General features: G+C 40.0%; 1 protein-coding gene across 1 annotated transcript in view; it reads left to right on the top strand.

Annotated features, from left to right (window-relative positions):
* Positions 1-27,292, top strand: part of PDE11A (phosphodiesterase 11A) — a 441,211-nt gene that overhangs the window by 201,227 nt on the left and 212,692 nt on the right. Inside the window, exon 7 of the mRNA XM_004701714.1 lies at positions 25,442-25,517. Coding sequence (XP_004701771.1) covers positions 25,442-25,517 — 76 coding nt within the window. The remainder of the gene's footprint in view (positions 1-25,441; positions 25,518-27,292) is intronic.

Here is a 27,292-nt window from a genome sequence, read left to right as displayed (position 1 = left end):
AACCCATCGCCTCAATCTGCCTGCCTGAAGCCTCTTCTCCCAAACGACACCTCTGTCTGTTTCCGACTCATTCTTTTGGCCTGAGATTAGAGGTCATCGTCTCCCAGGCTGGGTTGGGCACCCCTCCAGTGCATTTCCTGAGTTATTTAATGCTGACCACCTTGTAGCCCTCTTCAGTTGTGAGACATAAACCTGAACTTGGAGTTATCCTCCTTGTGAAACTGCCTGGTCCAATGCTTCTGTGGCTTTCCTATCTGGAGATGAAAATGATTTACCGATGTCAATATTTGTACATTGAAGCATTGTAAAAGATGAGCGCCGGCTCCCGTAAGGATTTACAGCCTTGGAAACCCACAGGGGTAACAGATGGCTGTGATTCAGAACTGACTCGATGGCGGTGAGTTTGGTTCAGATTGGTATTATAGAGTCATACCCTTTTCTATGTTTCTCTTTTCCTTGATTTTACAGAGAGAATACTAAAGCATGAACTTATATAATCAAATTTATCAAGAAATAGTCTCCATATTCTATTTTAATATCAGTAATAACTGACCAAACAGAAACGCTTGCTATATAAAAACAGAGAATCATTACTCACCAATTCATTGTTACAAAGTCGACATATTTAATTAGATGTCCAAGGGTTATCAGTCAATTCCAAAGCCAAACTAAAGTGCTAAATTTGGGAAGAGTTACTATTTTCTCTTCTGCGTTTTGGACCATAAAAAGATTCCGGTCTAAAGTATGAAGGACATCAACATTGCTATGGTATTGACTCGTGAAAAATATGCAAAGATATAGCAAAATATGATGCATTGCATATGTATATTTACCTCCCAGTGTTTAAAAAGGACATAATAATGACCTTTGAACCCTTGGATTGACCTATCCTAATCCCACCTCCTTTCTTTCCCACACAGAGATCACTACCATCCTGAATTTTGAACTTTTCATTTATTTTATTTTCTAACTAGCTTCATCACATATATGAATACCTATACAACATATTGTTAAATTTTGAAAAATTCTGACCATTATGCAATTTGAAGTACACTGCATATCTTTTCTATGACTTTATGCTCCTGAATTGTGTAGACTTGTAATGCATTCATTTATTCTCCCTGCTTTCATTTATCCATTGTCTAAATAAACCTCACTTTATTTACCCAGCATTGATAAACATTTCTATTATTTTCAGTGCTTTGCTTTCACTTTCTTTATGGAAAATATCAAATTTAGTAAGAACAATTAATTTCACGAGAAGACCTTTTGAAAACACAATTTGATGCGCTTGAATAGAATGTATCTTATCAGTAGTCACATTGTTAGCATACCCTTTCCTGATTTGTGATGCAGCCATTTGATTTTTTTCCACACTTACAATAAGGTAACCTGCCTGCTCAGCTATAAAAAGAACAATGTGGACTTTCAAGCAAAGAGGCAGCAGTTATTGCTGTGGGATTGGATAGAAAAATGTCATGCCCTGATCCAGTAGTTAGAAGCAATGATGTCTGAAGACAATAAACTGTGCTAGACTAAGCAGTGACTATTTAGTGAAATCATCTTCCATCCTATGTAATACAAAGCATCATTATTACTTTGACTTCCATCCAAATGTTTTCAGTCCACCACCTAGCTAAAATTGGATAAGTGCAAATCCAAAGATGCACTTTACCATGATTTTTACAGGTTTACTTTACATGGTATTAGGATTTAAAGTAACCTTAAATCTCACTTCGCATGTTGAGAAACAATCAAAAAACAATTCAAAAAAGGAATTAACCATTACATATAGGTGTGTGTGTGCAGGCGAGAAACACTATCCATCAACTTGTATTTAGTAGATACATGTGCTGAGTGCTATGTGTCACAACAGGTTAAGTATCATTACTTAGCCTATATTTATCTGCTTAGATTTCCTCTCTCAAATAAATTTTGCTTTAGTGACAGCAGTCAATTCTCCTTCTTAAAAATGAGCGAAACAAACTCCAAACAAAAGCCACAGCTCTCCCCTGAGTAGGCTACAAGATACTTCTCCTACAAATCTAGATTGTTATTGCTAGGCGCTTTCCAGTCAGTTCTGAATCATGGTAACCCTATAATAGAATGCAGCATGGCCCTGCCCCGCACCATCCCCCAAGTCTTTATTTGAGCCCATGTGGTAGTCATTGTATCAATCCAGATTGTTGAGTTCTTTCTCTTTTTCCCAGACCCTCTGCCTTACCGATCATGATATCTGTCTCCACAGACAGATCCCTCCTGAGGACACCCCAAAGTACATGAGATGACATCCTGCCATTTTTGCATCAAGAGGCATTTATTAATTCTTCTGTTAGTCCACAGTACATTCTCGATTTTTACTAGTACCATTATTCAAATGCATCCGTTCTTCAGTCTTCCATATTCATTGTCCAACTTTCCCATGCGTGTGAGGTGATTGAAAATACCATGGCTTGGGTGAGGCACACCTCAGTCCTCACAGGGACCTCCTTGCTCCTCAGCACTTAAAGAAGTCTGTGCAGCAGGTCTTCCCAATGCCATAAGTCATTTGATTTTTGGCTGCTGCTGTCATGAGCATTGATTGTGGGTCCAAGGAAAGTGAAGTCATTGACAACTTCAATCTTGTCTCCATTTATCATAATGTTGTATATCGGTCAAGTTGGAGGGTTTTTGTTTTCTTTACGGTAAGGTATAATCGATCCTTAAGGCTGTAGTTCATGAGCTCCATCAGTAAGTACTTCAAGTCCTCTTTGCTTTCAGCAAGTAAGGTTGTGTCAGCTGTATACCTCAGATTGTTACTGAATCTTTTAGCAATTCTGATCCATGTTCATCTTCATATAGTTCAACTTCTTGTATTTTTTGCTCAGCATACAGATTGAATAAGTACGGTAAAAATGTACAACCCTGACACCCTCCTTACCTGATTTGAAACTCCACAGAATCCCCTTGCTCTGTTTGAACAACTACATATTTTTTTTGGTATAGGTTCTACATGATGAAGAGCTCTGGAATTCCCATTCTTTGAAATGTTATTCATAATTTGGTATGATGTACACAGTTGAATGTCATTGCATAGTCAATAAAACACAAATATACATTTTCCTGGTATTCTTTGCTTTTAGTCAAGTTCTATCTGACATCAACAATGATACCTCTCATGCCACATTTTCTCTGCACTTGGCTTACATTTCTTGAAGTAGCTGATTTACTGCTGTGACAGTTTTTTAAATATCCCCCCCCCCATTTTTCTTGCATGTGAAATTAATCATATTATATGATAATTTCTACATTCTGTTGGTCACCTTTCTGGAATTAACATAAATATGAATCCCCTCCAGTTAATTGGCCAGGTAGCTCTCTTGCAAATTTCCTGTCATAGGTGAGTGAGCACTTCCAGGCCTGCGTCTTTTGGTTCAAACATTTCAATTGGTATTCCATCAATCCCCGAAGCCTTGTTTTTTTGACAGTTCCTGCAGTGTAGCTTGGACTTATCTCTTCAATGCCGCCGGTTCTTGATCACATGCGACCCCTTGAAATGGCTGGATGTCATCCAATTATTTTGGGTTCTGTAACTATAGATTTCTTCTAACTTTCAAAAAAAATAATTTCTGTGCTGTTCAATATTTTGCCAGTAGAATCCTTCAATATAATAACTTAAGGCTTGCGTTTTTTTCTTTAGTTCCTTCAGCTTGAGAAATGCTGAGTGCGTTTTTCCCTTTTGGTTTTCCAGCTCCAGTATTTTGTACATTTCACGTTAATATTCTACTTTGTCTTAGTGTGTCACCCTTTGGATCTTTCTGTTCAATTTGTCACTTGTTAGGTGTTCCACTTGCTTTGGATGCCCTGCATTCAAGAACAAGTTTCAGAATCTCTTTTGACATCTATTTTTCGTCTTTTCTTTGATTCCTCTCTTTTAAATGACCTTTTACTTTCTTTACATATGAGGTCATCCCATGAAAATTCTGGACATTAGTTATTAGTGTTCATTGTATCAAATTTATTCTTGAGGTGGTTACTAAATTCAGGTCATGTATTCAAGGTAGTATTTTAGTGCTTTTGAATTTGTCTTAATCTGCTCAACCTTCAATTTGAACTTGCAGGTGAGCAATTAATGGTCTGTTCCATACTCAGCTCCTTTGACAGATAATAGTGAGTTTCTTCATGGTCTCTTTGCACAGATGTATATGGCCCATGTGAAGTTACCATTTATGTTGCTGAAAAGAAGTTATTAGCAATGAATAAGGAAAACTTTAATAATGCAATCTCCAGTGTTATTTCTATCACCAAGGCCATATTTTCTAGTTATGAGTCTTTCTTCTTTATTTCCAACTCTCATTTTATAATTACTAGCAATTATCAACGCATCTCCATTGCATATTTGATCAACTTTAAGCATGCAAATTCTAAAAAGTGGGATTGAGATAGTGTACATAAGGTACAGACTAACCAGTTCACATAACTTTTTTTTGAATCTCCATTAAGTTGAAAAATGGAGTCCTTGGATGGTGCAAATGGTTAACATCATTGTTGCTAGCCCAAAAGTTGGTTGTTCCAATATACCCTTGTAAGAATGTCCTGGTGATTTACTTCCAAAAAAAAAAAATCAGCCATTGATAACCCTACAAAGCCAAAGTTCTGCTCTACAAAGTTCTACTCTCACAAGAAATGGCTCACTTGAGTTGTAATCAACTCAAAGGCTACTGGTTGTTACCCATTATGAGGGAAATGAAATGCCTTAATCTTGCCACTCTACCGGTAAAAGGGCTTCTAAAGTCACCCTATAGACAAAAGCACCTTTTGAAGCTGGGTTGTCTTTCTTGAAATGTTATGCCCTCTCTTCTTGAGTCTGATACGTAAGTGCGTAATTTTCCTGATAGTCATAATTAATTTACTTTATAGGAGCCCAGGTGACATACTGGGTTACATTTTCAGCTGCTAACCTCAAGGTCAGCAATTCAACTCCACCAGTCACTCTGCCTCTGAAACCCAAAGGGGCCATTTTACTCTGTCCTGTTTGCTAGCTACGAGTCAGAACCACTCAGTGGTAGCAGATTTGGGTTGGGGTCACACGTTGAGCTGCTAATTGCAAGGTGTCAGTAATTCAAAACCAGAAGCCATGGGAGAGAAGATGAGCCTTTCTCCTCCTGTTACGTTTTAGAAAGTCACAATCTGGGAAACTCAGGGGCAGCTCTACTCTGCCCTGTAGGGTCCGTCGGAGTCCGAATTGCCTCGGTGGCAGTGAGTTTGGGTTTGGGACTCTGTCTTGGTATCACAATGTAATATTGTTAGGTGCCATCCAGTCTACCCCCACTCATAGTGACTCTATGTAAGACAGAACCAAATTCTGCCCGGTCCTATGCTATTTCTTCTTGCCCTTATTGCTGTAACCACTGTGTTAATCTCTAGTTGAAGTTCTTCCTTCTTTTCATTCTCTACTGTATCACACATGAGAGTAGCATATAAGAAAAGAATAAAAATCAGGATTATTATCTCCACTTGAAAACTGTTTTGCTTCTTAGTTCACTGCCTTTGATAGAGTGGGTAAGACCTTGGTTCTTGGCTTCGTGTGAGAAGGAATTCACGCCAAAGCGCGGTTTGTGATCCAAGTGAGTTTTTATGAAGGACTGGAGAGGTTTCAGGTTTTACAGCCTCAAAAGGAATACACACTATTCCAGGTGAACTGAGGCCAGAGAGCAAGCGGCACTGCACCAGCGGGCACCAGGAGCTGGGTTAAAAAAAAAAAAAAGAGCCAGCGCAGGTGTAGGGTAAAAGAGAGGAGAGAATCCTCTCCCACCTACCAGGGTATTTCTCTGGCTGGGGAGGCGTGGTTGAAGGTCTTGGTTGAGCCCATTGGCTGAATCAAGCCCACCTGGGCCTAGTTTGGGCCACCCAGGTGTAATGCCCACCTGGCTGGGGGGCCGGGCGGGGGTGGGGGGTGGGGAGGCCCGGGAAGCGGGCCTGAATTGGAGCATGCCTAGTTAAAGTCTTCATGGGTGGCTAATGCTTCTCTGATTCCTTTCCAACCTCCTCCATGGGGGTCTTGCAGGCATGGGTGGGACAGCCCCCTCTAACCCTATCCTGGGCTATCTAACACATTGACTTCTCTCAATTATTTGGGATTGATTAACAAGAATTATAATTTTCAGAGAGATCATATGATACATCCTTTTCAAAACATTTTCTGTTTTTCCTACAAATGTTCTAAACCTAAATCAGAACGAATGGCAAGTATTGATAATGTACAAAATGGATTCAAATTCACCAGAAGCACAATTATGCACACCACATTCTGCTCTAAAGTACCCAATAGCTAACTTCGGGCTGAATTCTCTTTACTGACCATTAAGAAGGATTCCAGTTCATCATATGATCTTGCGAGCTGGGATACAAAACAAACTAAATCCAAAGCCATCAAGCTGATTTTGACTCATGGTGACCCTGAACAGGGTTCCTGAGACCAATTCCTTACAGGAGCAGACAGCCTCATCTTCCTCTCAGGGAGCAGCACATGAGTTTGCCCCTGGGACTCAGAGTTAGCAGTCCACTGCTTACCTGACAGCACCACCAGATTCCAATGTTTAGGGGAGAACAACCCAAAATAGACTAGCCCAATTGGGAGGTTTCATATGATAGCTTTTAGTTAATAGAAATCTTAGAGATTTCTATCCTTTACAGGAGAGAAAATGGAGACTCTGAAATCTGAAATGAGTTGCCTAAGGCTACATATCCACAGGGCAGCTGTGGACTTTCTGTCCTCTAATTCAATCACCGTTCTTTGGTCAAGTGCTCATTGGGAACATCAGCTGCTGAGGGATTGACTGAGCAAGACCGATCACTCCCTTCCTTCCTCTACTCCCATAAGCAATGTGAACATGTGACCAGTTCAGCAACCTTTTTGTTGCACTCATTAGCTGAGTGCCTTGAACGTACAGCTTAATTTGCAATACATGAACCAAAATATTACATAAACTTAAAAAAATTTAAACATTTATTTGTGAATTAGGTGAAGGTTTGCAGAGCAGATTTTCAATTTTACACTCAACAATTCATACATGTTTTCAACTCATCCACTACGATCCTCATCATTTATCCTACTCACATCCTTCCTCTGTTTCCTATATCCATTCCTCCTTCGCTCTTAACTTTCTGTACTTTGCCCCTGAGTAATTGCTATCCTTTTGATCTTAAATGGTTGATTTAAAATACAAGTAGAATTTCAAGTTACTATCAAGTCGATTCCAGTTCGGATCAATCCCATGTGTGCCCTACTCAGAGCAGAACTTTACTAGAGTACTGTTTTTCAATGGATGCTGTTTTAGACATGCGATAGATTCCCTAGGCCTGTCTTCCAAGGGAACTTTGGGTGAAATCAAACCTCCAAATATTTGTTTGCAGTCAAGAGCATTAACCTTCTGCTTCACCCAGGGATACTGTAATATGTTAAACAAACAAACAAACAAACTCACTGCCATCACGTCAACTCTGACTCACAGGGACTCTCTAGGACTGGATAGAACTACCCCTGTGGATCTTCAAGACTAACTCTTGATGGGCATAAACAGCCTCAGCTTTCTCCCAAGGAGCAGTGGTGGTTTAAAACTGCTGACCTTGAGGTTAGCAGCCCAACATGTAACCCACTATGCCACCAGGGCTCCTGTAATATGTAAAGTCAAAAATGCATTGCCAAAACAAATCATCAAACCCCTTATCATTGATTTGATTCTGACTCATCTCGAACCTAAAGGACAGAGTAGAATGACCTCTTCAAGTGTCTAAGAGTGCAAATCTTTCTTTACAGGAGCAGAGAGACTCATTTTCTCTAATGGGGTCAGCAACCCAGTGTGTAGCCCATGACACCACTGAGGCTCCATCACAAAAGTGTGATTCTATGCAAATACGAAGTGAAACGATAAGTCTGACAGAAGAGTAACCATTTTTGACAGAGAGGAAGCAAGGAACACGTTCTTTTTCTCTAAAGGAGAGAACATTTTCTTAGTTGTAGACAATCAGACCTTAGCTTAGACAAGCCAATTTTTCCCTCCATGTCATCCATTCAGTAGAAAAAGAAGAGGAAGATCTCTAAGCAAAAAAGGGAAGTTGTGGATAATTGGTTTGCTGACAGTAGAGAGGGATGATAGCTATCATGTGATAACCTATGGGTCTTCAAAAAGCAAACAAACAAACAGGTCTTTCTTGGTCTGCTCAGAGCAGGGTCAAGACTGCATATGGTGTGATGAATAAGGATGGTGGATTTGGGTTCAAACTCTGACCACACCAAACAGAGGCTATGAGGCCCAAGGTAAACCTCTCTGAGCCTTTCTTTGCTCATCTGAAATTGGGGAGAGTGCTTTCCTTGCCTTAGAAGGACTCATATTGTCAGCACTAAATTAGACAATATAAAGCATTAACTCAGAACCTTTAATAGTTCAGCTAATGCTGGTTTACATGCCATCAAATGAATTTGTTCACCAACAACTAAACTAGATTCTTCAAACTGCTGGTTCTGTCCCCAATATATGCATCTTTGGCAATTTGTAGTTTCTTTGCCAATTTGAGACTAAATGGGAATCTGGCTAATGTGAGAACTCATTATACCAGTGGCTAGTTTCTGTTATTAAGAGATCATTGATTTGATCAAACTTTGATCTAACTTTAAAGTCTTAAATTAGATTTCTAATTTCTGTATCAGTCCTACCATGTAATTACTTGTGGGAAGCCTTCAGAAACTTTGTCCAATAAGAGAATTTTTGTTTTGAAATCTCAGTTTTGCAACTGGTGATCTTTTCTTTGATAAAAGCTAGAAAAGAATATCTTTAATATGATGTGAGCCCCATGCCAAGTGCTGTCAGGTCCTTGCTGAGAGGGTTATGGGCCAAGTAATCATAATTGTCTACCTGCTGGGTATTCCCTTTGTGAATGTGCTAAATATTTAATACAGTTCCCTCCTTGTGGTGTACGCAGCAAATTTAGCAGGCAGGCTACAGTGATTACTTACCTTCTGTTCACAGGCTAAAGCTGACTCTTGGAGTGGCACCTGCTGAGCTTGATGGCATGCATGGTTTTAAGACTAACCTCCTTGGTTTATAGGTGGAAAATATGACAGCAATAACTATATCAGAGAGTCACAGAGCCAGAACTAGGTTTCAGAGCTTTAAATTCTGCAGCTCTGTGAAGATCACTTTTTGTTTGCCACAAGACTATAATCCTTGAAAATTATAGAAGACAGGCTTAGTAAATACAACTGGTTTGATCTATCTATCTGTCTGTTTATGGTGGTCCAGGAAACATTTGATATAGTATATGCAGGCATGAGAAGAAACATTTTAAAAAACCACTTGCATTCATGGCTTTTGTTCTTTTGCTTGTCATTTTCTCCTTGGAAAAGGAGGCCTAGGTTTAGTTCTGAAGATATTGAAAACAATATCGCGTTTATTGACTTTTTATTGGTGCATGACAAATTGCCACAAATGTAGCGGCTTAAAAATCACACCAGTTTATTTCCTCATCATTTCTATGGGACAGAAGCCTAGGCATGGCATATCTGTGTCCGCGGTACTCACCAGGCTGACATCGGAGGGTTGGCTGGATGGCGTTCTCATTTGGCACCTGGGATCCTGTTCAAGGTGCGCTCAGGTTGCTGACGAAACTGCACTCTCTGCGGCTGTAGAACTGAGGTCCTCGTCTGACAGGCTGCTGACTAAGACTGCACTCTTGGGTTCCGGAATATGGCTTTCTCACAAGGTGGATGTTACTTCTTCAAAGCTACCAGGGAAACCCTGCTCCGGTTGCCTACCAATCTAATCCAACCATCACTTTTGAGTTGATTCCAACAGAGTGAAGCAGCCCAGTAGGATTGCCAAGAGTGTCAATCTTTATAGAAGGATACACCCACCTCCCGTGGAGTGGCTCATGGGTTCAAACTGTTGATCTGTGGGTTAGGAACTGAGTGCTCAATCATTGAGGTACCAAGCCTCCTTGATTGGCTACCGCAGAGCTTTATATATTGTAATCACAAGAGTATCTCATCATATTCACAGGCCCCATTCATTTGCAAGGGGAGGAGATTATACAAGTTTGTACATGGAGGAAAGGGGGAATTTGAGGGCTATATTAAAATTCTGAGTAGCATACCCTAATAAAGACTAAAATTGCATCATAAAAAAGTCTTGAACCTGTAAGGCAATCTACATATTCTGATATGGAAAAATGTCCAGAGAAAATAAAACAAGCTATGTATAGTTAGATATATTACATGTCATATATGATAAATATCTAAGAGGAGCCCTGGTGGCGTAGTGGTTATGCATTAGGCTGTTAGCTGCAAGGTCCATGGGATAAAGACAAGGCTTTCTACTCCCATAAAGAGTTGGTCTTAGAAGCACACCAGCCTGTGTGATCATGAGGTGTCAATAGGATCAGGTATCGGGCATCAAAGACCCAGAAAATCATATCAATGTGAATGAGGGGGAGTGTGGAATGGAGACCCAAAGCCCATCTGTAGGCAATTGGACATCCCCTTGGGGAGGAGAAGAGCCAGTCAGGGTGCAGTATAGCACCATTGAAACATACAACTTTCCTCTACTTCTTTAATGCTTCTTCCCCCGTACCATTGTGACCCCAATTCTATCTTACAAATCTGGCTAGACCAGAACATGTACACTGGTACAGATAAGAGCTGGAAACATAGGGAACCCAGGACAAATAAGCCCCTCAGGGCCAATATTGAGAGTAGCGATACCAGGAGGATAAGGGGAAGGTGGGGGGAGAAAACGGGAGCTGATCACAATGATCTACATATAACCCCCTTCTAGGGGGATGGACAACAGAAAAGTGGGTAAAGGGAGATGTCATACAGTGTAAGACATGATAAAAAATAATAATTTATAAATTATCAAGGGTTCATGAGGGAGGGAGGGTGTGAGAGCAAGGGGAAAAAATGAGAAGCTGATACCAAGGGCTCAAGTAGAAAGAAAATGTTTTGAAAATGATTATGGCAACAAATGTACAAATGTGCTTGAGACAATGTATGGATGTATGGATTGTGATAAGAGTTGTATGAGCCCCCAATAAAATGATAAAAAAGAAAGAGTTGTAAGAGCCTCCAATAAAATGATTTATTAAACAGGGAAAAAAAGAGTCTTGGAAACCCACAGGGGAAGTTCTACTTTTTCTGGTAGGGTTGTTATGAGTTGGAATCAACTTGATGGCAGTGAGTTCAGTTTATATTATATAATCTACATATTTATATATAATGTATAATAACAGTATATATTACATATACTAACTGTATTTTCATATATATGCTAATATATAAATTAGAAGGAAATGGATTAAACAGTGGCCGCAACAATGGGCTCAAATATAACCATCATGAGAATGGTGTTATACCCAGGTTCACTGAGTTGTAATCTACTCTACAGCATATATGTGTATATATATCACTGAGTTGTAATCTACTCTACAGCATATATATATATATCCAAAATGGAGTTCGCAATAATTCACCCCAGCCTGTTTCTCTGTATCCCTATGTCTTTTAGGGCAACTTTTTACTTTTTGGCATTCATGCCAAAAATCAAAAGGTTTCACTCTTGTGTTGCACATCGAGTCCATCAGGAAATAAAATTGGCTTTATCTGCAAAATTTATCCTGAATCTGACCACTTTTTTCCCACTGGTGCCAGAGTTTCAAGCCACCATGATCTCTGGACTATTTTAAAGTCATAGCCTCTTAAAATCTATGTCTCTGCTTTCATCATTGCCCTCTACACACTATTCTTAATACACCAACCAGAGGGAACCTTTAAAATTTATGGCATGCCATATCACAGCTCTGCTTAAAAACTCTTCAAGATCTCTGTATTTCTATAGAATGAAAGCTAAACTCACAGTTCTTTTAGAGTCTTACAAGGCCTAATGTAATCTGCCACCTTATTATTCCCCTCACTTCCTTCATATTACCCAGCCCCACTGGTCTCCTTATTATTGCTAGAAGAGTCTGCTCACACATCGACAGGGTTTTTGCAGTGGGTGCTCTCAGCTAAAATACCCTTCTCCCAATATTTGCATGGCTCACATCATCATCTCTTAAAACCCTTATTCAGAGGTGACCTGCCATTGAATACTGAGCATGCCTACTCTTACTTATTCGGCTCCATTTTCCTCTATATTGCTAAACACCTTGCCACATATTATATAATCATTCATGTATTTTGTACATTTTTACCATGTCTCCTCTCCCTAGAATGTAAATTCAATGAACATGAATATTTGTTTATTTTATTCACCAATATATTTCCCAAAACTAAAACGCATTATTGTTGAATATTTTAACATATTATTTACCTATTAGTTATGTTCATGCACAGTTGAATATGCTATAGAGCATTATTTATTCAATATGCTACACGTTGTTTAATAGATTACATATTTGTAGGAAAAGATCAGGAAAGGCCAATAGCAAATTGTTCCTGGTTGCAAATTTTAGAGATTGCAAGATTAGAGTTTTTGACTTCTTTTTGCTTCAACGTTTTAAGAAAATATTTGTTTGATCTATATGCTGAGCAAGTTATCAGAGGAGCTGGATGCCATGAAGAAGAGTGGGGTATCAGGATTGGAGGAAGGCTTGCGAACAAATGGCAAGATGCCGATGACACAAGTTTGCTTCGCTGGAAGTGAAGAGGACTTGAATCACTTGTTGATGAAGATCAAGGATGGCAGACTTCTGTATGTACTACAACTCAATATAAGAAAATGGAGAAAAGGTCTAAGCTATCAAGGATTTTTTCTTACTTGGATCCACAATCAATGCTCATGGAAGCAATCAAGAGATCAAAATTCGTATTGCATTGGGTAAATCTGCTGCACAGGACCTCTCTGGCGTGTTGAAGAGCAAGGATGCTGCTTTGAGGCCTGCCCCAAGCCACGGTCATCTCCATTGCATCCTATGCATGTGAAAGTTGGACAATGAATAAGGAAGACTGCCGAAAAATTGATGCATTTGAATTGTGGTTCTAGAGAAGAATATTGGAAACACCAGGGACTGCTTAAAGGACAAATTGATCTTTCTTGGAAGAAGTAATCTAGAGTGCTCCTTGGAGGCAAAGATGGCAAGACTTTGTCTTAAATACCTTGGACACACTGTCAGGAGAGACCATTCCCTGGAGAAGGACACCATGTTTGGTTAGGTAGAGGGGTGGCCAAAAAGAGGAAGGCTCTTGACAAGACGGGCTGACGCAGTATCTAACAATAAGCTCAAGCGTAACAATTGCGAGGATGGCGCAGACCTGGGCAGCGTGTTCTTTGGTTTGGTGTAGGACAGAACCTACTCTCTGGCACCGAAGAACAACAGCTTATGGCCAGTCCTCTGGAGAGTACATCCAGTTACTCAGTCCCAGGACTGAGATAACTATAAGCTAATCAAATTAGCTTGCCTTGCTGTATCTTTGGGGCATACTGATGGATCGTTTTCTATTTCGTTTGCCTGTATAGAATGTTGCTTAGATTTAATTCTAAAGGCTTTGTCTGAACATGTCCCAACAAGCATGTATGTAAAACTGCATTTGCATAAGCCTCACAAAGCTTTTATAAGGTCATTATAAATTGGAATTCCTTCCATGGCAGTGGATTTTTTGGGGAGCCTTTTTGTTATTGTATCAGATAGTTTCTTGGAGTGCATTCTCTGTTTACTAATACCTAGGACATATAGAATTATTCTGGCCTTGCCTTTAGTTGACTTGTGCTTATGTATCAAACTCCCAATGATTAATTGTACTCTAATACTTCATCTGTGAAGCTGTATGCCCTCCTTTTCATACTAGATACAGAAGGACACATTAAAACAAATGTACTAATGCAAAACAATCCATTATTTAGTCAATCTGAGCTATTATATTCTGCTGTTTAATATAATATCTCCTTTCATTTGTAAAGTTAAGGAGAGGATTTTCAAAGCCAACATCTGCATGCTTTGTTTTCTGCCTGCAATAGGAATGAACAATTGGACCCAACATTTAAATAGGAAAGGTTCAACAGAAGAATAGCAAAAAATAACTGCAAGCAAATGGATTTGATGCATCCATTTGTTATAAATGTAAGAGTAATGGTCAACCTATCAACACCTAAATCTACTCTATTACCTATGGCTGATGCCCAGGTTTACCAATTAAAGCTAAGATGTCAGGACCTAAAGTCTGTGGCTCTTTAATCCCGTACAGCGCTTCGATGAGAAGTTCTTTCTCTGATTTTTATATCATTATTATTATTAAAGCCGGTTAAAGACTACTCAATAGCACTTACCTTTGTCATATATCACTTAAGGATAATCGGGCTTCAGGCTCTGAGAGCCTCTGACTTAGAGCATTGAAGTCCATTTTGCCTGTCAGAGCTTCACACTGGAGCATTCTGCAGACTGGAGGGCTGAGTGCTAGCCTGAAAGGACAGTTCATTCTCCTTTCTTTGTAGCACCTCCCAGTCTACCCGTTTTGCTTTTATTGCAAAGGAAAATGTGAAAATTGAAACTGTGCAAGAGTTCCAGCTCTTTGGATGTGCTCAAATGCATTTGCTACTGGTAATATTCTCTCAGTCACGGATGCTTAGTGCAAACTAGGTTGTTGACATCCTTTCCCAAGAGCCGAGCATGGGAGGGAAAACTGGGATGTGAATGTCAGAATGCCAGATGGCCAGGAGAGGAAGAGGAAAGTTAGGCAAAGGGATCTAACTAAGACTTGAATAACATATAGAGTGAGGCAAAGATAAACATGAATCCCATGATTTTACGAGTTAAACAGACTTTGTTGCATATGCAGTGGAGACAGTGCCTCAGCTATAAACAAAAATATGTGTGAGTTTTTAAAGGAGTGTTTGTGTCAAGAACTTAAGCAGTCATTTGTAGAAAGTATTCTAGAAGCCATTATGATAGATCCAATATTCAGGCAAGGTAGGCAAAAAAGAAGCTTTCTTTGGATGGTTATTTCAGGGAACTCACGGGGCTAACTCCATAACATCCCCCATATCGGCATCCTAATGTGATTGATCTTTTGGGGTCAAAGCCTTGCTTTAGGTTATTGTTGAAGTCGTCTACTTCAATTGCACATTAAAAGATAAACCATGGCCTTGGCAGCACTTCCAATTCATAGTTATCATTATTGAAGAGAGTAGAGCTGTTCTGAGACTTTAAATCTTCATAGGAGCAAACAGCCTCATCGTTCTCCTGCAGACTGCCTGGTGGGCTTCAACCACAGACCTTGCTGTTAGTAGCTTAATGCTTAACCATGGTACCACCAGGTCTCCTATATTATCATTACTGATCCCCTTAACATTTCCTCTGACCACCTTTGAGAATCTGGAAGATATAGTGAGAATGTTCAGATGGCTCTAAAAGCTACACCACCTCTAATTAGATCCATTAACTGAAAGGATCCAGTGAGGACAGGGTCTAGGAAAATTTTTAAGTAGATGCAGTGTCTTAGTTTCTTAGGGTTGCTGTAGCAGAAATACCACAACTGGGTGGTTTAATGAACATGCGTTTATTTTCTCACAGTTTTGGAGGTTGGAACGCCGAATTCAGGGCTCCAGCTGTAGGGGAACTTTCTTTGTCTGCTCTGGGTGAAAAGCTTGTCTCTTTCCATGACCCTAGTTGATCTCCACCCACGTGGCATCAGTCTTTCTACATTTGTGCTTCCTCCTCTGTGCTCTCTTCATACCTGCTCTCGTTACAGTGCACAGGTGATCGGGTTAAGACATAGCCACTGATGGGCCCGCAAATGGAATGACGTCCACTAGAAGAGTGGCTACAATTGATAACATATTTTTTAGGAGGACACAATTCAATGTATAAGCAAACAAAAACACAAATTCACTGTCCTTCAGTCTATTTTGACCCATAGTGACCCTCTAACCCAGTGGTTCTCAACCTTCCTAATGCCGTGACTGTGACCCTTGAACACAGTTCCTCATGTGGCGGTGACCCCAACCATACAATTATTTTCTTTGCTACTTCATAACTGTCATTTTGCTACTGTTATGAATCGGGCGACCCCTGTGAAAGGGTTGTTTGACCCCCAAAGGGGTCACGACCCACGGGTTGAGAACCGCTGCTATAAGGCATAGTAGAACTACCCCTGTGGATAAATCTTTATTGGAGGAAAAGCCTCATCTTTCTCCCTCTCCTGGTTGGTGGGTTGGAACTTCCTACCTTTCAAATAGCAACCCAACGCATATCCCGATATACCCAATCTATAACACACATCTTCAATGGGAAATAATTAAGGATTCCCAGATAATATTTTTATTTCAATGATATGGGGCCCTGGTGGCGCTGCTGGGTAAGCATTAGCCTACCAACTCTAAGGCCGTTGGTTCAGACCCATGAAGCTGAATTGTCTAGATGATCTTAACGTTGGGAACATTCACCCTACTCACACTTGACCATAAAGATTGCTGATTCTCTGAGGCAGTTAGTGCTGGTTTCACCTCATTCCTACAACCTCCAGGGGAACAACACAAAACAACTCTGAACAGATTTCTCTCCCGTGTTTGGTCCTCCCAAGTCTCTGTATCTTGATCTGAGTAACTCTGTTTTCTCAGTGTGTCCAGTGATCCGTACCCTGATTTTAATGAGATGCATGGTATTCCATTGCAAGTATGTATATGATTTTTTGTTGTTGTTTTTAAATAATTTTATTGGGGGTTCATACAACTCTTACTCTCACCAGTTGAAAATTCAGGATGCTTCTAATATACCACTATGATAAATAATACTAGGATTTACAACTTTACCTGTACATTGTTATGCATAGCTTTCTTAAGGATTTCTTAAGCTTCCTAAGGATAAGTTTCTAGACATGGAGAAGATCATTTAACGGGTGTTAGTATCTGTAGGCTTCTAATATAGATTGGTTATTTCTAGAAGGGTTGCAGCAATGTGTTCAGACGGGAGAGAACCAGCAAAGCCTTGAGGTCAAGAGTGTGAGTTTTGGAGTCCTTTCCCAATTCCTGTCATGCACCCGACCTTGTCCCCAACCCAACCCTAAATACTGAGTCTCTCAAGGTTGAGTTCTTAGTCTATTGTCTCTTGTTTTAGACACGTTCTGCTCAGTGATTTGACGCATCATTTACACCAAAGTGCTGATGCCTCTAGGATTCGTACTTCTAGCCCCTCCTCACGACTGCCTTATCAATCAGTCGGGCTGTGTGTCCACTTGAGCTCAGTGTTGGTTTCCCCTCACATTTCCCTTGTTTCCTAAGGAAAGTCCTCAGCCTTTCTCAAATCACTGAAGCCCCAGCATTGTCTTTCACGGGGATGGTAGTGCACATTCCTCCCCTTATTTTCCCAGGATGAAAAATTATTTGAGGGGCAAGGGCAATAATTTAAAAAAATGACTGGTATCAAACATTCCATAGATGAACAGCCTATGATTTGTTTCTGTCACCGCCCATCCAGAGCTCTCTTCCTCCTTGCCTGTTCGCTTTCTTCTTGCCCACAGTGTCCTCTGCCCTATTTCAGATGCCCTCAAGAGGTAAGAAGGGGCTTGGATTATCTCAGGGCTTAGAGAGAGAGTTGTCAGTTGCTCAGGGCTGGTTCAGGACCACAGATAATAGTGTGGCCTCTCTCAGAAAAACAACAGACTAGACTATGTTGGTGATGCTGTGGCTAGCTGAAGCCTGTAGATTATACCTTGAAACCCTCTCTGAAATTGGATTCTTCTTCACATGCTCCTTGAGGTTGCTGTAATTCAGACTTTATCCTAAGGAAGAGACAGAAAACCACTTTGTTCTCTTGGAAAACAACTTTGTTGGATGTGTTTGTTATCATCTGGCCGCCTTTGAACCAGTCTCTCTCATTCAAGGCTGTCAGTCTCTCCAAATCTAATCAGATACGGGAGGATTATAACAGCGCTTACCCTTTAGGGTGTTTTTTTAAGGTATATGAACCAAGACATATGAAAGTGCTAAGCTGGGTACCCGACACATCATAAGCACACAATAAATGCTCACTTATTATCATTGCTATCTTCATCTTTGAAAATCTCGTTTACAGGGTCCAAAGCTGCTCCTGATTTCTCTAGACAGAGTTTGTTACTGGCTTTTCTATAATACCTATGTATTCTCCTACTTGGGCATTGATTTGATCTTAGATGTTCCTAGTTTTACTAGACTGTGAGAGCCTCAAGGGCAATGGCTATGTGGATTTATTTTTATATCTTCAACACACCCAGCAATGTGTCTGGTGTATGTATGTTGCTGTTAGGTGCCCAAGAGTTGATCTTGACTTCCTTTTAAGTGATTGGTAACAAAACACTCATTAGAGGAATAGCCCGAGACTTGTTTCTTCCACCAGCTACCTGTCTCTCTCAGGGTCTATGCCATTCTTGCCTACTGTGGCCTCCTCCCTAGCTCCTTCCGATTCCCTAGGTTAGACGGGAGCTGTGGTTGTCTCAGAGTTTGAAGAGACAGAGTAAAACTGCCAATAGGATTTCCTGCACTGTGTCTAAAATGGACCCTGATGCTGCCGAGCGAACCAGAAAGTCACCTGTTCAAATCCACCTGCCACTCCTTGGGAGAAAGATGAGGCTACCTACTCCTGTATAGGGATTTAAAGATTTGGAAGCCCAAGGAGGAAGTTCTAGTCTGTCCCGTAGGATAACTTTGAATCAGAATCACTCAATGACAGTGAGTGAATGAATCTTTATAGCAAGGAACCCTGGTGGTGCAGTGGGTACACAGTGAGCTGCAAGCCGAAAGGGCAGCAGTTCAAACCCATAAACTGCTTTGTGAAAGAAAGATATAGCAATCTGTGTTGGTAAAGATTTACAGCCTCAGAAACCCAAAGGAGCAGTTCTAATCTGTTCTGTAGGATTATTATGACTGGGATTTATTAAAAGGCTAGATGATTTAAGGTCATGCTGAATCGGCATAATAACAAACAGTTTAAAGAAATAGAGTCCAGAAACAGATACATATGTATACGAAAAGCTCAACTGCTAATTGAATGGCTGATGGTTGGAATCTAACTGTGGCTCTGCGGAAGAAAAGACCTGGTGATAGCATAGCATAGTAGTTCTCTCTTGGAAGAAAACAAGAATGGAGATGGCTTCTGGATTAACTGTTGTTTACGGTGCTGTCAAATTGGCTACAACTCATAGCAACCCTGTGTACAACTGAATAAAGCACTGTCCGGCCGTGTGCCACCCTCACAATTGTCGTCACATTGCTGCAGCACCAGGTCAGTCCATGTCATTGAGGGGCTTCCTCTTTCTCGCCGGCCTTCTGATTTCCCAGGCAGCAATATGTCCTTTTCTAGGGACTGGTCTCTCCTGATAACTTCTTCAAAGTATCTGTGATGAAGTCTTGCCATCTTGATTTTAAGGACAATTCTGGCGACACTGCCTCCAAGATAGACTTATTTTGACCCTTTGGAAGTCCACAGTGCTTTCATTATTTACAGACACCATAATTCAAATGCACCTGTTCTTCTCCGAGCTTCCTTATTCATTCAGCAGCTTTCGCAGGCACTGAAGACTCCCTGGCTTGGGTCAGTTCACACAGCTGTTGCTTGGTCTATGTACAGATTTTGTTGTTATTGTTAGGTGCGTTGAGTTTGGTTCCATAGTGACCTAATGCACAACGCTGTAGAACATTGCTGGGTCCTAAGCCATCTTCACAATTGTGTCTGTGCTTAAGCCATTGTTGCAGCCACTGTGTCAATCTATCTCCTTGAGGGTCTTCCTCTTGTTAACTGCCCCTCTACATTACCAAACCCAATGTCCTTTTCCAGAGACTGGCCTCTCCAGGTTTTGCATGAGATTAGTTACATATTCTGGAATTTCTATTCTTTGCAGTGTTACATATAGTTTTTTATGATCCCCACAGTCAAATGTCTTTGTAAGGTCAATAAAACACAAGTAAACATTTTCCTGTTATTCTGTCCTTTCAACCAAGATCCATTTAACATTAGTAATGCTACCCCCTCTCCCCCTTCCTCTTCTGTCCCTGGCTTGACTTTCTGACAGCTTCCTGCCAATGTATTACTGCAACTAGTTTTTAATTATTTTCAGCATAATTTTACTTGCATGTGATATCAATGATATTGTGTTGCAAGTCCCCCATTCTGTTGGGTCATCTTTCTTGTAATGGTCACAAATATGGATCTATTCCAGTCAGTTTGCCAGAGAGCCTTCTTCTAGCTTTTTGGGCATGGACTAGTAAATGCTTTCAGAACTACATCTGTTTATCCAAACATCTCAGTGGGTTGTCTGTCGATTCTCTGAGCCCGTTTCCTTGTTTATTTGCTAATTTCATCAGTGCAGGATGAACTTCTTTTTTAATGCCATTATTTCTTGATCAAATGCTGTTTCCTAAAATGGTTGAATGAAGACCACTTGTTTTTGTACAGTGACTCTGGGTATTCCCTCCAACTTCCATTTATGCTTCCTGCATCCATCAACATTTTCTCACAGGATCCTTCAGTAGAACAACTTGAGGCTTGAACTTTTCTTCAGTTCTTTCAGCTTGAGATATGCTGAACTGATCTAACTCTAGGTCTTTGTGGATTTCATTATGATGCTGTTATAGGTTCAAATAAATAACAGCCACTAGAATGTCTTCGTCATTTAGAAGAGTCTTTATTCAGTTATAACTGGACTGCTAGAATCTGAAAGCAATTCTTTGATTGCAGTCCTGAGCACGCATTTCAGTCCATCGTTAAAGGCAGAAATTCATTTATCACCTGTCTAGGATTCAAGCAAGCGTGACCAGAAGCAGAAAGCAAAATTAATGGATTAATTGTTACTTCAAGAAGAGCGAGCATGCACTACAAGGTACATTCCTTATCACAAAAGAAACAACACCAAAATTGATTATAACATCCTGGTTACCATAACAAGATTATCATAACACAAACAATATTAAAATGGATGATAACATCCTAGTTATCATGACAAGATTAACTACACCATTCAGATTACAAAGTCAAAAGGAACAATATTGAAAATAATTTTTAAAAATGATATATTGAAAAATAGTCAAAACTAATTCTAAGTGTCCTGAACCTGGGAACATGGGCGCACATTCTAAAATTAATCACCAGCAGAGACTTTCTCATAAGGAGAGGGAAAAAGGCAGGTCAACTAGCAGTCAACTTACGAAGATGGGAAGGAAGAACCGCAAGTTATTTAGCAGCCAACAAAAATGGAGTTTCTTTTGCTAGTCTACCTCAGTATATTTCAGTATAATGCCTTATTTTGTTTTCTCTGGCTGCCTATTGAAGTTTTCTGTTCAGCTCTTTTACTTCATCATTTTCCCCCATTTGCTGTAGATATTCTATGCTCAAGAGCAAGTTTCAGATCTCTTCTGATATCCACTTTTTCTTTCTTTAACTTCCCTCTAATGATCTTTTGCTTTGCTCATGTATGATGTTCTTGATGTCGTCACACAGCTCCTTAGGTCTTCTGTTCAATGCACTAGACCTGTTCTTAAGATGCTCTTGACATTCAGGTGGGACATACTCAAGGTAATATTTTGCTTTCATGGAACTGTTTTCAATTTCTTGAACTTCAACTTGAACTTACATATGAGCAATTGATGGACAGTACCACAGTTAGACTGGCCTCATTTTCTCTAATTATATTGAGCTTCTCCACAGTCTCTTCCCACAGATGTAGTGAATTTTGGTCCTGTGTATCCCATTTGGTGAGATCCACATACATAGCAGTGCTTATATTGTTGAAAAAAAGGTATTTGCCATGAAGAATTCATGGGTGATGCAAAATTCTGTCATACAAACTACAGCTTTATTTTAATCACCCAAACAATATTTTCCAACTACTGATCCTCCCTTTTTGTTTCCAATTTCTGATTCTAATCACTAGTAGTTATCAATACATCTTGTGGTTTTAATAAATTTCACAATGTAGAAATTGGTAGAATTCTTTAACTTCATCACTGGCTTTAGTAGTTCATACATAGATCTGAAGAATAATTGTCTTAACTGCTCTTTCTTATAGATGTATCTTATCACAGAAAATATTATCCTTCAAGATCTATCTAGAGATGTTATTTTAGATGATGGATGAAACACTATTCCTCCTGAATTTGTCATTCCCCAAATAGTGAGCAATATTTGACTGTCAGATTCAAAATAGCCAATACCATTTCATTTCACCTTCCTAATCCCTAGAATATAAATCCTTACGTGTTCCACTTCATTTCTGATGACTTCTGATTTTCCTAGGTTCATATTTTACACATTCTACTCTTCAATTACTAATGAATGTCTGCAGCTGTTTCAAAAGTTTGTTCCGTCATGACATTCAGGTTGATTCTACTTTGAGGAGACCGCGCTACCCCAGGTAGACTTTGAACGTCTTCTACCCTGAAGGCCTCATCGCTCAGCCCTAAACCAGACAATGCTGGAACCAACGAAATGGGTCCCTAACACCAACAGACAGACCAGACCAGGTTGTGCTGCCACTCAGAAGGTTCTCAGCGGCTAATTTTTCAAAAATGGAATGCCTCTTCCTTCTTTCTACTCTGTTCTTTGTCTGGAAGCTCGGCTAAAACCTGTTCCCCAGGGGTAACCCTGCTGGTATTTAGAAATATTGGTGGCATGGATGCAGCACCACAGCAACAAGCAGGCCATGACAGTATGACAAACTGACAAAAGAATGGGGTCTGGATTGATGGTTAATGTTCTATTCCTTGGTCTCAGTGATGATCACATAGTTTTGTTCACTTTATGTAAATTCATTGAGCTGTATAGGCATGATTGTGCACTTTTCTACATACATGTTGTTCTTCCCCCCAAAAGAGTGAAAAACAGATACTAAAATATTGGTATGAAGAATAGAAGACATGTGGAAAGTAAGTTTCTCTAAAAGGAAAATCTATAAGGAAATACATCTAAACATAAAATTTGAGCATGTGAATTAACTTCCAGCTTAAATTTTTTATACAATGTAGTACTTAGCTTCCACAGTGAATATTAAAAAAATCTTTTACCTAAAGTATGGATTACAGGTCAACATAAAGCAAACATAAAGCAAAAATCTTAGCAACTGGACAAAAAAGCAACATCATGATAAATGGAGAAAATATTGACGTTATCAGGATTTCATTTTACTTGGATCCACAATCACTGCCTATGGGCACAGCAATCAAGAAATCAAATGATGGCATATTGCACGGGGCCAATCTGCTGCAAAAGACCTCTTTAAGTGTTCAAAGCAAAGGCAAGGTGTCACTTTGAGGACACCTTTGTGTCTGACCCAAGACAGGGTATTTTAATCACCTTATATACATGGAAAAGCGGGATAATGGATAAGAAAGACCATAAAACAATTTGATGCATTTATTTATGATGTTGATGAAGAACATTTGAATCTGTCATTAAGTACAGTAAGAATGTGCCTTGGAAGTGAGGGTGGTAAGACTTTGCCTTGTGTATTGGGGACACCTTATCAAGAGGGACCAGTCCCTGGAGAAAGACAACTTTCTTGGAAAATAGATAGCCAAAAAGAGGAAGTCCCTCAGTGAGATGGATTATACAGTGGCTGAAACTATGGGAGCAAATATAGAAGTGATTGTGAAGACAGTGCAGGAGTAGACATTGTTTCATTGTTAGACAGAATCATTGAGGTACAGACCAGTCAACAGAGCCTAACATCACCAACAATAATCACGTCCAAAATATTGATATCATATTTTTCTCCTCTTGTATTGGGCCGATAGGGTAGCCTTTTTGTTAGAAATCAAGATCATATAAGCCCACTGAGAGACTGTAAGTTTTCTGGAGTGGGTAATACCTTGGTTCTTGGCTTTGTGTGATGAAAGAATTTGTGCCGAAGTCCATTTTGCAATCCAAGTGGGTTTTTATGAAGGACTAGACACATTTCAGGATTTACAAGTCTCAGAGGGCACTTGCTATCCCTGGGCATGCCAAGCCATGTAGAAGCCACACGGAAGTTCACAACCAGGCATGAACAACTATGTAGAAAAGAGCACCCATGCATGCAGACCTGGGGGGATCTCAAAGACCAAAGGGTCGAGGGAGAAAGGGCAAGAGGTTGAGGAGACCAGAGCCAACTGGGGAAGAGGAATGGAGCCAGCAGGTGGAGCATGAGAGAGCAAGAGGGGCAAGGGAGAGGCTGGGGGCCCTCAGTGGCCCAGAACAGGTGCCTGTGGGTCCAACGCAGGCCTGTGTGTGCCTCCACCCTCTGAGCCGCCTCTGTCCAGGAGTGGGGTGGAAGAGAGAATGGCCTTCCCAAAGCCTGGATATTGATGGTGTTGGTTGACCTGATTGGTAGGGGTTAGCCCTCCTGGGTAGGGTCATGAGCCTGGGCCCAGTTGGGGCCACCCAGGTGTATCTCCCACCTGGTTTGGGGTTTGAATTTGAGCATGCTAAGTTTGGGGTCTTCATAGGCCCCAAATGGTCGCCTAAGGGTCGCCTGATTTCCTTCTAACCTTTTCTAGGGGGCCTGTGCAGGCATGAGAGGGTCAACCCCCACTTGTCCCTGAATCTAGCTACCTAACAATACCTCCTGTCTTAGCAGATGCTGTCTAGTGGCTTAAATGTGGAACATTGTTTTTCATATTAAGTGGGGCTTCTCATAAAATAATTTTTGATGCTGCTAATTATACTTTATGTTTTAAAGCTGTCATCTCCTGAGATTCTATCAGAGTACAGAAAGATCTTAAACTGATTATTTACTTTTATCTCATCACTTGTAATTTCTGTTTTATTTTTTAATTTTATAATGCACATGATAAATTAGTAACAGTAAAACAATAGCATATTCAAGATGCACGTACCTAGGCAGCTTATACCCTTAAACATTCTTACTAAGAAGTGTACCCAATCAAAGGAATAAATGGAGACTACTGGTTTCATTAGAATGCTTAAAATACTCAGAACAGAAATAGCTACCTCAATTCTTGTCTGGTGGTGTAATTGTCAGTGAGTTAGTTTAAATGCAACTAGCTCTCAATGGCTACAGAAATGGAAGCTGTGCTGGTTGGGATACTTTGTTTGATTCATACACAGTGGTTCTCAACCTTCCTAATGCTGCAACCCTTTAATGCAGTTCCTCATGTTGTGGTGACCCCCAACCATAAAATTATTTTCGTTGCTACTTCATAACTGTAATTTTGCTTCTGTTATGAATTGGGCTGGACCCCCAAGGGGGTTGCAACCCACAGGTTGAGAACTGCTGGTTTAAGGTTCGGTTTCCTAGGGATGGTCATTGTGAAATCTTTTTTTTTTTTTCATTTTTAATACGAGAACATTTATTGCACATGAAATCTTAAATGAAAAGAGATCGGATAAAAATCCAATTGCAAATGTCTTTAAAATTTTGTTTGAGAACATCTTTTACCAAGAATGTTAAGTATAAATCATAAATGCGCAGCTAACAATTAATTTCAATTTTCTTCTTTCTTATGTGCAGGCTGACCAAATATCTGGTTTTCATATACGATCTGTTCTCTGTGTCCCTATTTGGAATAGCAACCACCAAATAATTGGTAAGATATTACCTGAGTAGTTCAGTTTTCTTTCTTTCTTTTTTGACATTTCATTACTATTTATTGCTATTTCTACAATTATCATAAATGTAATGGCTTAAAACCACACAGTTTTATTCCCTTCTAGTTCTGGAGGTTTATGAATAATTTTCTTCAAATTATACTCATCTATTTTTGATCTGCATGTGATTTTATTAGGATAGGGTGCTGTGCAAACTAGAAAGGTGCATAACACCCTTATTTATATCTATATAGTCCATTAATAAATGATTGCTTGTATATGGTTGTAGGATTGTTTTATAATTGTGTTATAGTCATTCTTTTTGTTGTTATTAGGTGCCAGCCAATCAGTTCCAAGTCTTAGCTATCCTTCACACCATCCTCTTACTTGTGGCTACACCTGAACCCGTGGTTTCAGACACCGTGTCAACCCGTGTCATTGAAGGTCTTCTTCTTTTTCCGTGATCCTCTACCTGATCAAACATGATGTCTTTTGTCAGGAGCTGTTTTCTCCTGATAAAGTGTCCAAAATGTGTGATACGCAGTCTCACCATCCTCGATTCTAAAGACTATTCTGGTTGTATTTCTTCCAAGATAGATTTGTTCATTCTTCAGTATTATTTGCCACCATCATAATACAAATGCATCAACTGTTCTTTGGTTTTCCTGATTCGTTGTCCAGCTGTCAGATGCATATGAGACTAATGAAAATACCATGGTTTGAGTTGGGTGCATCTTAGTCCCAAAATGACATCTGTCCTCCTTAGCACATTAAAGAGTTCTTGTGCAGCAGATTTACACAGTTCAATGTGTTGGTTTCTTGACTGCTATTTCCTTGAGCAGGAGCTGTGGTGGTGTAATGGTTACACATTAGGCTGTGGTCCACTTGGTTGGCAGTTTGAAACCACTTTGGGGAAAAAAACTGGGCTTTCTACTCCAGTGAATAGTCACCGCCTCAGAAACCCACAGGGGGTCCCTAGAAGTCAGCATTGAAAGGATGGCAGTGAGTTTGTTTACTTGTTTTATGCCCTTGAACGTTGGTTGTGGATTCAAGTAAAATGAAATCCTTGAATACTTCCATCTTTCTTCTGTTTACCGTGTTGTTGTCTGTCGGTTCACTTTTGAGGATTTTTGTTTTCTTTACATTGAGGTGCAATCTACACTGATGGCTGCAGATTTTTAATCTTCATCAGCGCATGTCTGAAGTTCTCCGCATTTTCAGTAAGCAAGGCTGTGTCAGCTGCACACCATCACCACAGTATGACAAACAAAGGTGGAATAACTGTTATTGTAGCATTTATGTCTATTGTTGTATTTTTTAAATCATAGTGGTTTTAGACAATATTTGTCCTTTTTTGAATGACTTATTTTACTCAGCACAATAACTTCAAATTCATGGAGCAAATTTAGATGCTTCATGAACTTGTAATTGTTTTTAATCATTGCATAGAATTCCATGGTGTGTATGTACCACAGTTTGTTTATCCATTTGTCCAAAACATTTTCTTTCTCTTTGAGCCCTTGGTATCAGCTCCTCTTTTTTCCCTCCCTCCCCCAACCTCCCAACCTGTGAACCCTTGATAATTTGTAACTTATTTTTATTTTAATATTTTACTTCATCTGTTGTTACCCTTTACCCACATTTCTGTTGTTCATGTCCCTGGTGGGGCAGGAGGTGGGGGGCGGGGTTGTATGTCAATCACTGTGATCGGTTCCCCCTTTGTCCCTTGTTTCCCGCCCCCCCCCCCTCATGCTATTGCTACTCTCATTATTGG

This window comes from Echinops telfairi, unplaced genomic scaffold, assembly GCF_000313985.2.
Source record: "Echinops telfairi isolate 266 unplaced genomic scaffold, ASM31398v2 ScPeMD7_3;HRSCAF=10, whole genome shotgun sequence".
NCBI classification, from domain to species: Eukaryota; Metazoa; Chordata; class Mammalia; order Afrosoricida; family Tenrecidae; genus Echinops; species Echinops telfairi.
This window is presented reverse-complemented; position numbering and strand designations above follow the sequence as displayed.